This window comes from Rhinolophus ferrumequinum, chromosome 22 (assembly GCF_004115265.2).
Source record: "Rhinolophus ferrumequinum isolate MPI-CBG mRhiFer1 chromosome 22, mRhiFer1_v1.p, whole genome shotgun sequence".
Classification (NCBI taxonomy): domain Eukaryota; kingdom Metazoa; phylum Chordata; class Mammalia; order Chiroptera; family Rhinolophidae; genus Rhinolophus; species Rhinolophus ferrumequinum.
Window position 1 is genome coordinate 12,191,496 of NC_046305.1, and position 16,051 is coordinate 12,207,546.

The window sequence follows — 16,051 nt, forward strand, 5'->3', positions numbered from 1 at the left end:
AAAAAAAAAGAATAAGCAACAGTTTGGAAAGTCTAGTTTGGCCGTATCTTTTCCCTCTTTGCCATCAAATTTTCTGGAAATAATATAGCAGGGTTAAGAAGTTGGTTGATAAGGGATTATATAATCCTGGAAATTCATATTCATCTGCCTAGTTGCCGTTTGGGCAAAAGCAGAGTTACCTGTTAATTCCATAAGGGGTCAGGGCGACTGAAATTTGGAGCGTTCTGCCCACAATCCCCATCCTCAACTGCTGCTAATAACAGTGCCTGTTCAACAGCAACCGCAATTGTGCCCACGCGGAAGAGGATGTGAACCCGGCCTGTAATGCTTTGTAAAAAGATTACAATTGTTTCCCTAGTCAAAGGTTTTTTATGATCGCTAACATGCTAGAAAGCCACTAATTACACTGGTCCATGACAGATTCATTGTAATGAACCAATAAGAATCTCCTTTAAACACCCAAAGAAAGCGGCCCTAGTTTGAAAGGGCAAAGGGTGCAGACACAGGTTTCTTTGTGGCCTGAACAGGTGAGCAGCCAATCTTTCAGAGCATGGCACTTTCTGCTGGTACTGGTAAACCGATGGCTGTGGTCACAATTTTTAATCTGCTGCTTTCCAACAGTCCTTTGTTTAATGTCTCTTTGTTTTGTGAAATTAATTCGCGAGTTTTTGGTTTGGACTCATTCTGAGTGACTCCGAACTTTGAATCGGGGGCAATTAGCACAGCTGGGTGGCTTTACACATTGCCATCAATCCAGGCCACTGTTTCGAAGGTGACTGTTAAACACAAAGCCTGCTGTTTAAAATGACAACCATTATGGAAGGAGAGTCACACGTGGAGCTTCTACCACAGTGATTCAAAAGAAGGATTTGGAGATAACGGGGTCCGGGGACAAGCATCTCTGAGGAAACCTGTGGTTGGTTCGTTCTGGCACGTGTCCTCACCTAACAGCTGTACCAGATTAGGGTGCTTGATTTCCTTCATCACTGCAGCTTCCTTCAGGAACTCTTCCACCTCCATGGTATCTTCCTGGAAAGGGGAACAGGTAAGAAAGAAAAAGAGGAAAGGGACAAACCCCGTCTTAATCAATTGAGTCAACTCACAATCCTAAAACTTCAGCTTTAAAAGGGGACATCTCCTGAATATTTTAGCATATCACTTCAAGAAATCTTATCATAACCTAATATGCTGTACAGAAGTCCGATTAAGAAAGAAAGATGTCCTTGAATTTACCCAATACTTGAAACGAGCAAAAATTAGCAGGGTGAACAAAATTCAGCAGTTATGTCCTATCACAGCTGACACTTGGGAGACTTAGACGATAGCTCAGACCTCTGGCAGTTTGCTTCCCTGGAAAGCTCAGCCTTTGAAAGAGGAGACAGAACAGTTCACTGTTTACATGTCTGTCTCCTTGACAAATTCCTTAAGGAGCAACGCATGTTTGCAAGGCCTGGCATAGTTTCACACTCAGAATATGCTTAATAAATACTTGCTAGAAAAATCTGATGGCTACTCATAGCTGAAGAGCAGCCCTTCCTAGCGGTGAGGCATGCAGGAGACTCTCCAGAGAACACGATGAGCAAAAACCCTGGAATTTGACACCAGGATGCTTAAAGAGAGAGAGTGGCACCAAGAAAAAAAGATTTCTGTGACTATTAAGAACAAGAAGAAATGATCTACCCTCATGGAGATGGGGGTAGCAAGAAGCAGAGAGAGAAAGGACAAAACCAAAGAGAGAGAAGGGGACGGAAAGAGGGGGAGGTAGGAGGGGAAGGGAGAGGGAGAAGGAGAGGTGTTCTGTCCAGCAGGGGTCATTGTGAGGAGGCCAGCTTTGCTTTTGTAACTTGTAATTTGCTTCTAACCACCCACTAAACCTACATCCACAGCCTGCAGAGACAAACCATCCCCACACGTGGGTTCCGACGCGCTGCAGTGAACAGCCTGCCTCGGCACTGTCAGCAGTGGCACGAGGGTTGATCACCACAATTTGCTGATGTGCTTGGCACCCGTGGGAGGAATGTATTCCAAAGTTAAAGAAGGGCATGCTGACATTCCCAAGCGATCCAGCACAAAAGAAAGAGATGCCTGAAAACTGTAATTCTCAGCAACCCACCTTCAATGTTTTCACAGCAACTGTCAGGCTGTATTTCTTCCAGACGCCAACGTAAACTTCTCCGTACTGACCACCCCCGAGTTTGTGCTTCATGGTAATATCTGTCCGTTCCATTTCCCATTTGTCGTGGATGGGGGACACACCGTAAACCGTAGGCTTGTTACACTTGGGTGCAGGGTAGTGTAGCGTTGTCACCAGCCCATCAGCCACTGTGGAGTGATGGTGAACGAGCTCTGCCAAGGTGCTAAAGCGGCTCTCGGCAGTTACATACACCTGGTGAGAAGAGAAGGAAAGCTAAACCAACTTGAAAAGAGAACAGAAGATTTTTAAAAGCCCGTTATTTCACTGGTCTGAAGATATGCAGCTAGGAGGTTATCTTACTGAGGCAAATGAAAGAATTAAATGCTGATGGCGAGGAAAAACACAGAACCTCAGTTTCATCTTATTTAAGCCACTCTTCCTATGCTTCCTAAGTTAGCTCTAGTCTTGGGAAAAAACTTCAAGGATATTTCTCTGGATCATCAAGGTCATTGGTCTTCAAATATTTTCAAGCATGGAGCCTGCGGAACCCAGATATATCAGACAGCTAAAGGAAGAGGTGGTCTGATTAATGTAGGCAAGAGGGGGAACTTGGCCTCCTGGAAAAGTATTTAGGAAATACTCCCTCAGATCTTGCACAGAACATAATTTGAAAACCATTTAATTATTTTGGCAGAGAGGGTATTCAAATATGGAATTTTTATTTAATTAGGATGTGCTGTGGGAGTCTAAGACATTAAAAAAAGAGCCACAAATTTAATTTCAGTGAATTGTTAACAAAATAGTAGTTAATCTGTGATAGGCAACAAGAAATGTAAAGAAGGATAATCCTGAGCCTTAATCTCCCAAAGCAGTTTAGTTAAACAAACAAACAAACAAACAAACAAAACTTGTACACAGAAAAGTATCCAATTAGTAAGTGGAGAAATGCTGGTTTTTACAAACTGAACTCACCCATGTTAACACCTCCCACACCAAGAATTACACCACCAGCACCTCAGAAGCTTTCCTTGTGCCCTGCCAGCTATTAACCATTCTGCTGACTTCTAACACCTTAGAATCATACAATATGTATTGTTTTGTGACTGCTTTCTTTCACACAACTTTTTTTTATTGTGGTATAATTTACATACCCTAAAATTCACCATTTTCAAGTGTATAATTCAGTGGTGTTAGTAGGTATTTGCACAAGGCTGTCCAACCACCAGTATCGAACTCTAGAACGTGTTCATCAGCTCATACCCACGAGGAGTCATTCCCACTGCCCTCGTCCCCATTCCCTGGCAATCACCAATCCCTTTCACTCAGCTTTACCTGTGTGAGCTTCATCTATGAAGGGCATCGGCGAGCTCTTCTGTAGAGGGCCACACAGTAAATATTTTAGGCTTGTGGCCATAGCACTTTGTTGCAACTACTCAAATTTGCTTAATTATGAGAAAGCAGCCATAGACAACACATAAATAGGTGTGGCTGTATTCCAATAAAGTTTTATTTACACACGAGAGCAGGCAGCTGGCGGGCCACAGTTTTTCCTGATGGTGTGAGCAGCATTACTGTGTTCACTTTGTTGTTGTATGAGATTCCATTTTATGAATGTACCACAATTTATTAATTCATTCTACTACTGTTAGACAGTGGGTGTTTCCACTCTGGCTCTTGTAACTAATGCTGCTGTGAATATTCTTGTACACGCATTCTGCACATATATGCACTCCTTTTTGTTGGGTGTACAACCAGAAGTAGAGCTGCTGGGTCTCTCGTACATTATTATTATCTGATTCTATTTGGTTTTGTCAAGAGACACTCTCTGGAAGGTGGTGCAAAAGAGAACGAGAATAATTTACTCATGTCTTCTTTTGTACCAGCCATTATGTTTTATGGAATTTATTTCATTCAGTCTTCACAACAGTCCAATAGGGTGTGATGGGAAACAGGCTGATGTAAGGTCACAAAATTCAGCAATAAATGCGGGGGCGACACAGCACACCAGGTCCGCTTGCGCCAAAGCCTGTGCTCTTTCCCTACTAAGCACATCACACAGAGGGAAGAATGGAAGAAACGATTCAATCTAAGTTTACTGTACAACAGAATAACTGGCATAACTATGCTTTACAGTTTATAAAGTAAAACAGTTCCATTCTAAACTGGCTGGTCTTTCCAACACGTAAATTGCTAAATGACTGGTTCATCTGTTTATATTACTAATCAACACCCATCTCAGAAGTTAAAATTCTTACTTTGTGAAACTTCTGGCAGAGATTATTGTATGTTTCAAAGATACAAGGTTTAATTTATAAATTCTACACAGTGCATACAGGTATTGGATGCATATGTGTGTATCTGTATATCGATGTTGAATAGAACAGCTAACTTATCCAGCAATTTCCTTCAGTCTTCACCTTCACATCTAGGTCATGTTTTCAATTTCCATTACCATATTCTTTTGAAAAGAACAAGCTCTCAACATGCCGAACAGCCCAAACTCACAGCAGCGATTGTTGTATTTCCTGTCAGACACGAATGTGAGTACAGTTTCTAACTCTGCTCCATGGGGGGAGGCGGCTGTGGGTCTCACCTTGCCGTCCGCGGTGGTATTGATCCTGTAGTGATACACACGCCCCTCGTACCTGAGCGAGATGGAGAGCTGCCCAGGGCTGCTCTCACTTTCTCGCACCAGGAAACTGCCGTTGATTAAACTGCTGAGCAGATACTCCGCTGCGCTGCGGGACACAGGCCCGTGGTACCAGGAATGTTTCTCCAGGCTGTTCACTGGGGTTATGTAGTTGCTCGGCACCCAACCTTGGCCATTCTTCGAGCGAACTTCACTCCACTCCCCATTCTGGTTGTAACCCAGGACTCGTAACTTCTCACCTAGCCACCAGAGACAAGATGTTAACACTTTATCCCAGTCTGTTGTTAAACTCGCTGGAAAATGAATCAGGAACTTTTACGCCAAGGAAATGTTTTAAAATAAGGAAAACAAACTTGGCTGTTCATCATATCCTCACTGATCTCTTTAGCTTGTAGCTTAAATAAAAGAAGCATAGTTAGAAATGGCTTTCTGGCATTTACTACTGGTTTTTAAAGTTTTTTACACCAACTAAAACATGTCTTCAGGAAACTGCATGTATGGTAGTGAGGTGGAATACAAAGATAGAAAGGTTACTACATGGCTGGGAAATGACATAGTCTCATTCTTCAAAAGAAAAATAAAGTTCATTTTTCCCCCCAAAACCGTTTGTCAAGGAATGTATCTTACATATGGTTCAATACTAACAAACGATTAAGGATTTAGGGATAAGCCATGTGAAATACAACATAACTTCTAAATTCCACTTGGCACCAAGGCAACAAAACCATCCATGTAAACAAAACAAAAACAAAATAAACCAAAACAAAAGTGCAGGCCACAGAGCTTTCAGCAATGTTTTCAGAAAAAACCTGTTTGGGGGATGGGAGGTGAGCGGTGAGGGCGCCCACAACAGTCTTTTCCAGGACTCAGGTTTTACAACAGTTGTACTTTCCCTCCCCTGCCTCGTGCAGACTGAATCACTCCCATCCATTCCTCTAAAATGAGTGTGTGGGAAGGAAGCTGAGTCTGAGCCTGGAACCCAAAACTCAGATTACTCAGAGTATCTTTGCTCTCCACCTCAGTGTCCTTCACGGCCCCATTCAAGTTGTGAACGTCAACTTCAGACTCTGCCAGCATCCAACTCGCCCTAGGCTGGCAGCACAGACAAAACAGGGAGGGTGAGAGGGATGTCATCAGTGACAACTGAGAACCTAAAGAATCCTTTTAAGGCTTTCCCCAAGAGACAGATGCAAGCCTTCCCATAGAGTTCACACCCACTTCTCAGTGTCAGAAAGCAGGAAAAAGCCAAATCAATCAAAAGCACGGAGCCCGGGAGTTATCAGACAAAGGCTACTGAGGAAAAACTCAAAATCATTATTCTGGTAGCCATCTAACTTTTTCTAATGGTCTACAGAAATGCTGACCAAAGGATAACTTCCTACCGTGCTTCCCCGAAAATAAGACCGGGTCTTATATTAAGGTTTGCTCCAAAAGACGCATTAGGGCTTATGTTCAGGGAATGTCATCCTGAAAAATCATGCTAGGGCTTATTTTCCGGGAAACACGGTATCAGCCTCTACTATCTCACCCTGGATATGAGACATTCAACGAGAAAAAGCACAACAGTATGTACTCACACACATTTTTATACACACACACACACACACACACACAAATACACACATACACACATACATGTATATGTATATAAAATATATATATGTACAGATTAGAGTGTGGGCGGTGGTGTGATGGAAATGCACAAATGTGTAAATACTCCCCAAACATTTGCAGGGAACAAATCTTAGTGCTGCTAGAAAAACAAAAGTAAACGAGTTGCTCTATAACTTTTCTCTTTTATTCCACAAGAACTGGAAGAAGTAAAGACTAGTAGTTTACTAAGTATATTATTGTTGCTTCCTTATAAAGAACAGGTAGTGACAGGTCATCGCAATTAGGATACAGTCAAACACCCTAGGTTTTTGTCTGTTTTCCTCTCTTTCTGGCAGTTAGGAGAAGAATTTTCTCCTGGAAGATTTTTGTTTGTTTGTTTTTTAAGGAGGGCGCCGCTCACAGTGGCCCATGACCCAGCCACCTTGGTGTTGTCAGTACCACACTCTAACCAGCTGAGCTGACCGGCTGCCCTCCCCTGGAAGTTTTGAGAACCATACAAGCTGACGGGGTGTGGACTGGTAGGGATAGAAAGGCTGGCCCTTCTGACACAGGAATCCTGGGAGACTTTTGTTTTTTAATTCAAGCAAAGTGTCATCTTCAAAGAAAAAGGAAATAAAGCATTGTGATTTTTATTTTCAAAATATATTTTCTTGTCTTTAAAATAATAAAATAGCTTTAGTATGACATCATTTTATATGAGTAAGAACCTGGCATTTCATGGGGTGTAGGAGAAATCACTGTTGGCCATCCGGTAAGCTGCACACTAGTGGTTCCCATAACTGGTAACTGAGGAATCAACAGACTTTCGCTATCAATGTTTCCCTGGTGACTGAGCTCTCCGGGAAACAACTGCCATGCAAATTACACCTGGGAAAGAATGTCCTGAGTCACCACTTACAAACTCCTCCACTCGAGTTATCAGTACAGTGTACAAAGTACAAAGACACTTTATGTTTGTGGTAGTCTCTGTGTTCTAGCCCAGAGACTACCACAAACATAAAGTGTCTTTGAAGTCCTTTGCTTTATCCTAAAACTCTATGTAAAAATGTCCTTCAATGCATAAATACACATCCCACACATATACAAACACCATCACCATGCAACCCCAAAACTACCCAAAACCTTTGAGTAAACTGACACTAGGAAATCATGCACTTTACTTTTTCTATGCCTGTGACACCTCCTGGCACATGCAGACATGCCATCACATCCACTCTGGGACATAGCTATAATCCAGTTTGAGGAACTCAGTATCAAGGATTTCTGCTTTTGATGAATCTGGCTGGATTTTAAAAACTGATGTATGTAAAAATCTTTATTTAAGGGTAACGTCCTTGAGTGGAGGCCCATCTTTTTAATTTGGTATATCCACTCCCATTTAATACCTCATTCTGAACCCTACAAATAAAAGATGTATGTCTGACAAATAATCACTTGAGTTACAATTTTAGTTAAAGATTATCCTGAAATATATTTTTTCCCAGTACAAGGCTTTCATAGGTTCAAATGACAAGAACAAGCTTAGACAAATTAGCGGTCCAATTCACGTACACAGTGACAATGGTCCATACTATTTCTCTCCCATAAAAGTTCCACATTTTCTGTCCTTGTTCAAAAAACCAAAAATGGATGATTTTACTTGATCATGTTCTTAGTGTTCCCTTTTATAAGAATTTACTACTGAAATAAACAACTATTCTGAGAATATTACTGTAATAGAAACCCTTCGTACTACTCCTTCTACTAATCCATATTAACACAAATAAGAGATGAGGTATCTAGGCTGGTGCTACTCAAAGCGGGTCCATAGCAAGATGCAATGCTTGTGCCAGTATCTGAATCACTGGACCAGTTTCTTCACACTCCAAGTCTTGCTCCAGAAAAAGAAAACGTCAGCTGAACTAAATACCTGGTACAGAATTCTGAGAATGAGGGAAGTTTATGTGTATGTTGTGTGGGTTTTTCTAAAGTATTTTATCTCATTTTCTCTTTAATAGGCTTATGAAGTAGACAAAGTGGCATTATCCCATGCACAGATTAAAAAAAAAAAAAAAGCTAATTATGAACCCAAAGTTTCTGGGCCCAAATCACCTAACTAATTTTAGAGGCAGAATCTAAAACAGACCCCCTTTATTTCCTAACCACTAACGAAAACTGCAAAGTGAGAGGATGTCCCACAGAAACTCACCTTTAGTGATGCTGAGCGTGTTATCACCGCTTGCTACAAAATCATAAAGTGCAACAAAGAGGTTGGGATCACTCTCAGTGGCCCCGAGCAAGTTCTCCTTGGAGCTCCACCTGATGGCTTCGTTCAGCGCCTGGGGTTCAACCTCACAGCCGTAGGGGCGGTGCAAGGCTTCTGAAAGACACAGAGAGAAAGGAATTCGGAGTAAGGTCAGCAGGTGGAAATTCATTTGAGTTCAGTACACATCACACAGTATTTTAGCTGCTGGCATATATCTGACAGATGCTCACACAGACTGACAGCTCCAGGGTATAACATAGTTGTAGAACCGAAGCACGAGCAAATGGCACTGCCTCCTAAATATGAGAGAAGTCTACTTGTTGAAAATAGAACAAGAAAGTCAGAGAAAAGAACACAAAATGAGCATTTACCTGTGATTTATATGCATTCACCAAAATCTAAAATAATAGGAGAAGCAGTTTTCTCAAAATGAAAAAAAGAAGTCTCAAAAAAAAAATGGCAGTTTGTTTTATAAAACATACAGGATGTTTTGTTTTGGTGGTGATGTTTTAAGAAGGAACAGTTATCATAAATCCTCCCAAACTACCCTCTTTCTCTTACTCTCTCCATATAAAACAAATTGTGGAAAAGCTAACAGATTTTTAAGAAATATGTATATATTGTATAAATCCAGACCCTCCATTGACATATACAAATAGTGCTTCTAGGGAAAAAAATCTTAAAATTATCTGTTTAATAACAGAAAAATGTTTTGCTTTAATACCAAATATTCTTGGCATTCCAAAATACCTTTGTGTTACCATGCACTGTTTATAACAATGCAATTATTTTAATGAAAAAAATTTACCCTATTTTCTTTTCTTAGATGGCACATTTTTGTAAAACATCAGTACTTAATTGAAGGCTTTAGAAAATATCATTAACAATGGACATTTATTGAATTTCTACCAGGTATAATGGTTGAAGCCTTGTCAGACCTGGTTTCTTCCAAAATTTAGTCATACCAACAAACAAGTGATCCCTGTACCATAATTAAATATCATCTGCTTCTTACAGCCCAGGTCAGTTATACAAAACATACACTGGTCTTCCAGTCGTGATGTTCTTGATCACTGGAATTGTTTTTAGCAGCTACATGCCACTAACTTTAGCCTATGTAATACATCACTTTTCTATTAAGTATGTCTCTCTCCCTCTCCTCTGCACTACTTTTTAACGTTAATTTAAAATTGGTGTTATCATATTTGAAGGAGCAACACCCTCGGATCTGTGGTTTGATTTTTCAAATCCGCTCCACCTCTACTGCAAAGCCTTGGTTCAGGTCCCCAGCATCTCTCACCTGGACTACTGCCTCCAGTCTTGTCTCCCTCAAAGCCATCCTCCACACAGCTGGCAAAGTGATCTATTCAAAACAAAAATTTGACCATGTCACTCTTCCCAGGGTTCTTTGATAATTCACCACGAAGATCACGTCCCTTTCACACGGCCTGCGAAGGCTTTGGGGATCAGGGCTACTTCTCCAGCTTCACCTCTTCCCACGTCAACCTCCAATTTTAAACTTGAACACACGCCGGGATGCTTCTTCCTACCTTTGTGCCTTTGTTCAGACTGTCCTGTCTACCTGGAATGTGATCTCATGCCACCCTTTTCTTGACTGGCTGACTTCTTACTTTGTAACACTCAGCTCCAATACTACCTCCCGTAGGAAGCCTCACATGGGCTCGCAGAAGCAGTGCACTTGCTGCATGAAATACCCTCTAGCTTTATCTTTATAATCTCCTCAATCACGTTGATTTCCCAAATTTCACAAAGTGCTCTGTGGCATAAGAACGGTATCTTTTTTCCAGCTAAAGTTACATAATATGTGTTCAATATCTGTTGACTGAATGAATAACTAAATTACACAAAAATGTAAGTGATGGGAAACAATAAGATGTGTTTTACCTGAAAAACAGCACTAACCAATGTTTTAAAAATGTCATCGCAACTGTCTACAAGAAATAGACAGAAATTCCTGTTGTAGGATGGATCTCTTCTAACAGTTTTAGAGTTTATTTCATTCACTTCACCACATTCCTTCCTCCTAAACGGAATACATCCGTAAAATTCCACAGCTAATTAAATTTTGTCTTACATTAAGAATATTACAACAAACCTCACGACATGCCCAAATGTCCTGACGAGTTAATGTGAAACAGATGTGCTGCTTGTTGTTTAAACGTGGTTATAGTGAATGGGAACAGCTGTATTACATCCTAAGATAACCAATTAGGAGTACAAAACAAACAAAACACCGTATTGTAAGAAATACCCTTTAAACTGGCCACATGTACCATGTTCCTCTTCATTTTAATGAATATCACCTACTCTAGCAGTATTTCCACTGGGCTATGAAATGCCAATCCTTTGTTAACATGAAAAGAACTGCCAAAAGAAGTACAGAGATTACCCATATTTATTAGGTTCTATACTAAATATAACATGATAATAATAATAACACTGATAAATGTTTCTTGCCAGTGATGGTAGTAAACACATTACAATGTTTTCTGATCATTATTGTTTAATGATTATTAAACAGTTCAAGTACACTTCCTTCTTTTTAAATACAAGCTCCCTGTTTGAAATTATAAGAGGAGCAAAAATCAAGGGTAACAATAACTTTTGAACTATCAATGACTAAGGTAGAAACAGTAATCAAGCAGACACGGAAGCCAACTCTTAAACCCTATCAGGCCAAAAACAACAAATGCCATACGTTTACACCTTACTTTGCAAAACACAGTATATTAAAATTTAAAGTTTATTAACACTAATAATTTTAGTGAACGTCTACTATACACTAGACATCACGCTGAGCTTCAGACTATAAAGCTTATAAACCGCTATTTGGACTTACTATAAAAATACTACTCTCCATTCTTTTCCCAAAATCTGCTTGTCCCACCGAAGGCCGCATCACAGTTAATGGCAATTCCATCTTTTTAGTTGCTCAGGCCAAAAACTTTGCAAGTTTGGGTACAAACTCCTGGCTAGAAGATGAGTAAGTTCTGGGTATCTAATGTATAGAACGATGACTGCAGTTAACAATACGGTATGAGAGTAGATCTTAAATGTTCTCACCACAAAAAAAAAAAAGAAATGGCAATTATGTGATGTGGTGCATGTCTTAGCTAAGCCTCTGGTGGTAATCATTCTGCAATACACAAGTGTATCAGAACAACACACTGTAAACCTAAACTTATATAACCTTATATGTCAGTCATATCAATAAAGCTGGGGGCAAAAAAACAAAAATCCTTGGAATCATTCATGGCTCCTTTTTTGCTCTCACACACGACATCCAATCCATCAGGAAATCCTATTAGCACTTCCTTCAAAAGTATATCCAGAATCCATTCATTTCTCACCCCCCTCACTATGACCACCTGTCACCACCAGCGTCCCTCACCTAGATTATTTCACTAGATTCCTGATCTCCATGCTTCTATCCTTGCTCTCTGTCTATTCGCAACACACCAGCCAGTTTTGAAAGCATCAGTTAGATTGTGCTGCTCCTGTTTGAAACTCAGATGGCTACCTACCTATATGCTAGAGGAAAAGCTCAAGTCCTCACAAGGGCCCGCAAGGCCCTTTACAACTTGTCTTACCAGTTCATCTTCCTGCTCCCCCTCCCCTAGTTTACCTCGTTCTGCCCACTGGCCTTCCTGCTGTTACTTCAACAAGGCAGGCACACTTCTGCCTCAGGATCTTTGCCCTGGTTTACCTTCTGCCTAAAACATTCTTCCCTAAGATACCCGCATGACACTTCACTCAGATGTTACCCTCTCCCTAGGGCATTCTCTGACTGTCCTATTTTAAAATACATCTATTCCTGACAACACTCCCACATCCCCCACGTCTCCTTTCCCAATTTATTTCCCTCTATAGCTCTCATTACCACAAAATGTATAATTTACTTATTTATTATATTCATGTATATTACCCTAACTCCCCCAACTAGAATATCAGTTTTATGAGGACAGGGGTCTCTGTCTGCTTTCTTCACTGATAAATTCCAAGCACCCACAATGCATGTATATAAGGCTCTCAAAAAAGATTTGTTGAACAAATGAATCACGTGGACTGCTATACTCACAGAGGCTGCTCTGAGAGGACAGAAAAAAAGCTCTGGAGTCAGAAAAGGTTTCAGAGAACAGAAAGCATTTAAATTGGATGAGCAGTAATTCTGCACTGGTGACAGTAGAGTGACAGACTGTCAACGTGCAAGGACGTATCTGTGACATTTAGAGCATCTGCACTGAAGAGGAACTCCATCAAGCTCAAAGAAGGATTGTCAAAAGCAAGTCAGCTTCTTAAAAACCATGTTATTTGACAAAAGGAGAAAAGAGAGTGAGACCTAGGGCACGATTTTAAGTACACTTAAAAGATATATTCAGACCAAACAACACTGTGCATTTATTTCTCAAATATACAGAATAATAAATACAGGATAAAAGTAAAATTTTGAGGCCAAAGTACTAAAAGAATCACAAGTCGGAAAACAATGCTTTATTCCCCGTTCCCCTTCTTCCCATCCCTGGTTTTATGATGTTCTTGGTCAAGTCAAAAGATCTTATTTCCTTCCTTTCTTTTCTTTCCACTAACTCTTTTGTTCTCATAGAACTAAGGGTCAACTTCCTGTACAATCCGTCCGCACAGAATATCCACTGAAACGCCATCCTACCCACTAGCACAAAACAAAGAGAAAAATTTTCAAAGATAAAAAACATCCTAACCTTTTCCTGAGGGCAAGAACGAACATGTATGAAATCACAGAGTTAAAGAACTAAATGGGAGACCAAGCTAAGGAAAAAGGCAAAAAAGACAAACAAATCCTGTAGGAAGAGCAAGAAAAGGTCATCGAGTTCCCCAGCAGGTCTAGCCTATGCCACCTCCGTCATCAGTTTAGAACAGAAACATCTGGAGGATTCGGACGCACTGTGCCTGCCCAAATGCACCTGTGTCTGCGGGGAATGTTTTCTTTTTGAACAAGTGAAGTGACTACTATACACTAAGCCCGGTAGAGAGCGAGTTGGCCTTTCATTTATCATTGTTACAGAGGTAGATCACAGACGTGACGAGACAACAGACGACTCTGACTTTCACTTATGGAATACAGGACCCAGGGAGCGGAAATACATTATGACTTTTCAGAAAAGGCAGTTTTTTTACTTTCTTTCTACCGACACACTTGCAGGACGCAACAAAAATAAGGCTAAACACAGAAATAGCTTGTACAAAGTAAATTATCATGACGAAACAAGTTAAAATCCAAAATAAGACTCAAACTCAAATTCACAGATAATTCCTAAATTTAATGTTTAATTTTATTAAAAACACTTTTCACCAATTAGTCATTCAATAACTTTTATTACTGTAATTAGAAATTTGTTAGGTAGCAACTGGAAAAATTGTACAAAATTTCTAGCTTAGGCATTTCCAGGTATTTTAAAAACGCGTATCTTGCCAGAATTCTACTTTACCTGACTGCATATTCTCTAAGAAGTTAATACTTTTTAATACCTTTTAAAAACTACATAAGGTGGTTGGGCAAACCATTCAACAGTTCTCAAAATATAGCTTAAGTTCTCTATATCAAACCATATGTATCCTAATACCACAAAATATTACATATGACTTATTCTTTTTTTCAGTAAGTACTGTAAAACACCAGAAAAAAAAATAGCCACATAAAACTTCACTGGCCAAGAACGAAGATGGTAACAGTGGAAGCTAAGACTCACTTTTGGAAATCTCCACGCACACTTGATCACTGTGATTCTCCACCCTCCCCAAACTATCCCCTCTGAATCCTACCTGTCAGGTGGGGCAGAGCAGTTCCCGAGGCTTCACTGCACAGGCAGCGAAGCGACGTGTCCTGACCTCGGCCATAGCTATTAGGTGGAAGCACAACTGTCCCAAGGACCATTCCGCTGCTCAGGAGCACCAAGTTAAACTGTTCTAAGTAAAGAGAAAGTCTTAGAATTCCACTCTCTGACAAGCAATATCACATGCATGTGACACTGACTCATGTACTCAGGGGCCAGAGGGAACCAATAGAAGGGCAAGAATTTACCGGCCCCAAACTGGGTGGAGGGTAACCTAAAGGAAAATGTGTAGTAATCAGCAAAGAATGAGTTACAACGGAGTTACATCAAAACCTCTAGGAATATTGTGCAAAAACAAATGGGTAACAAGGAAAATATGTAGGGACCAGTGTATGTACTCGTAGATGGGATTTCATTCCTAAGTGAATGATGAAGTGAGGCTGCAGAGAACAATTTCCTTGAGGAAAACCTGTTTACAATAAGACACCACACTTTTAAAACACAGGAAACGCCTAAGGAGACTCATCTTTCGCGTCACTTAAAATAGTTCGAGAAACCACAAATCCAAAGTCAAAGAAATAGTTACAATCTGATTCATAAGCACAGAAGCCAGCAAATGACTGCCTGCACTAACAGTTTGGCTCTACAACTTAATAAAGGTTAAAAACATGGCACAATAGTATTGAAAACTTTTGAGTGTTAAAACTTTTAAAAGCCAAAGCCTAATATTTGTTTATAGGAACAAAGTTAAATAAAATTTAAGAACCTGAAAATGAGAGAGTGTCTTATGAGAATCAAAGTAGTAACAACGACAAATAACTTTAGTGGATAACTTGAGTGGTATAATCTACAAAAATAATACAAGAATGTAGCTGTACAGCTAAGAACACTCATTGACTCATTGACTCCACAAATATTTATTAAGCACCTACACATACCAGTCACCGTGCTAGGTTCCAGGTCAACAAAGGTAACAGGGTAAACGTATAGGATAGCAGGAATGACGCAGCCTTCGATTAAGCTGAAACAAAATTATAATGTAACCTTAGAGGAAGAATGACTTTAATGTATGTGATTATTAATCGTTTATAACAACAAAGCTTACACTTTCAATGAAATTAACCTTTATAAAGCCAGTACTGCCAACATTATGGGGAAATCAAGAGTTAAATGACTAACGGTCACTTCATTTAATGACTCAGAATTTCTTTTTTTTTTTTTTTTTAATTTATTGGGGTGACAATTGTTAGTAAAATTACATAGATATCAGGTGTGCAATTCTGTATCACATCATCCATAAATCACACTGTGTGTTCACCACCCAGAGTCAGCTCCCCTTCCATCACCATACATTTGATCCCCCTCACCCTCATGACTCAGAATTTCAAATACCAGTTTGAAGTTCTCCTTCCCCAGGTTATACAAAATATAAGGGAAAAGAGCTCCGTAATCCATGTTCAATACATATCTATAGTCTATACCACATGGTTTACCATTTAATTGTCAATCTGCTATTTAAATTACCAATAATTAATAGTTACATTTTCAAATGCTCCTATAGTGCAACCAGGAGTAAA

The 16,051-nt window shown here is 40.0% G+C and overlaps 1 protein-coding gene across 3 annotated transcripts in view; it reads right to left on the reverse strand.

The window, feature by feature from the left end:
- ABL2 (ABL proto-oncogene 2, non-receptor tyrosine kinase) overlaps positions 1-16,051 on the reverse strand; it is an 89,181-nt gene that overhangs the window by 17,448 nt on the left and 55,682 nt on the right. For 2 of the 3 annotated variants that reach the window (XR_004421625.1, XM_033093110.1), the window contains exons 2-6: positions 9,944-10,006; positions 8,587-8,757; positions 4,728-5,023; positions 2,114-2,386; positions 945-1,029 (exon numbers count right to left, since the gene is read on the reverse strand). Coding sequence is in view for 2 of the 3 variants with exons in the window: in XM_033093110.1 (XP_032949001.1) it covers positions 945-1,029; positions 2,114-2,386; positions 4,728-5,023; positions 8,587-8,757; positions 9,944-10,006 (888 nt within the window). In the remaining variant the exon portion in view is untranslated. Of the gene's footprint in view, positions 1-944; positions 1,030-2,113; positions 2,387-4,727; positions 5,024-8,586; positions 8,758-9,943; positions 10,007-14,463; positions 14,598-16,051 lie in introns of those variants that run through there. The other variant, XM_033093111.1, reaches the window with a different exon arrangement.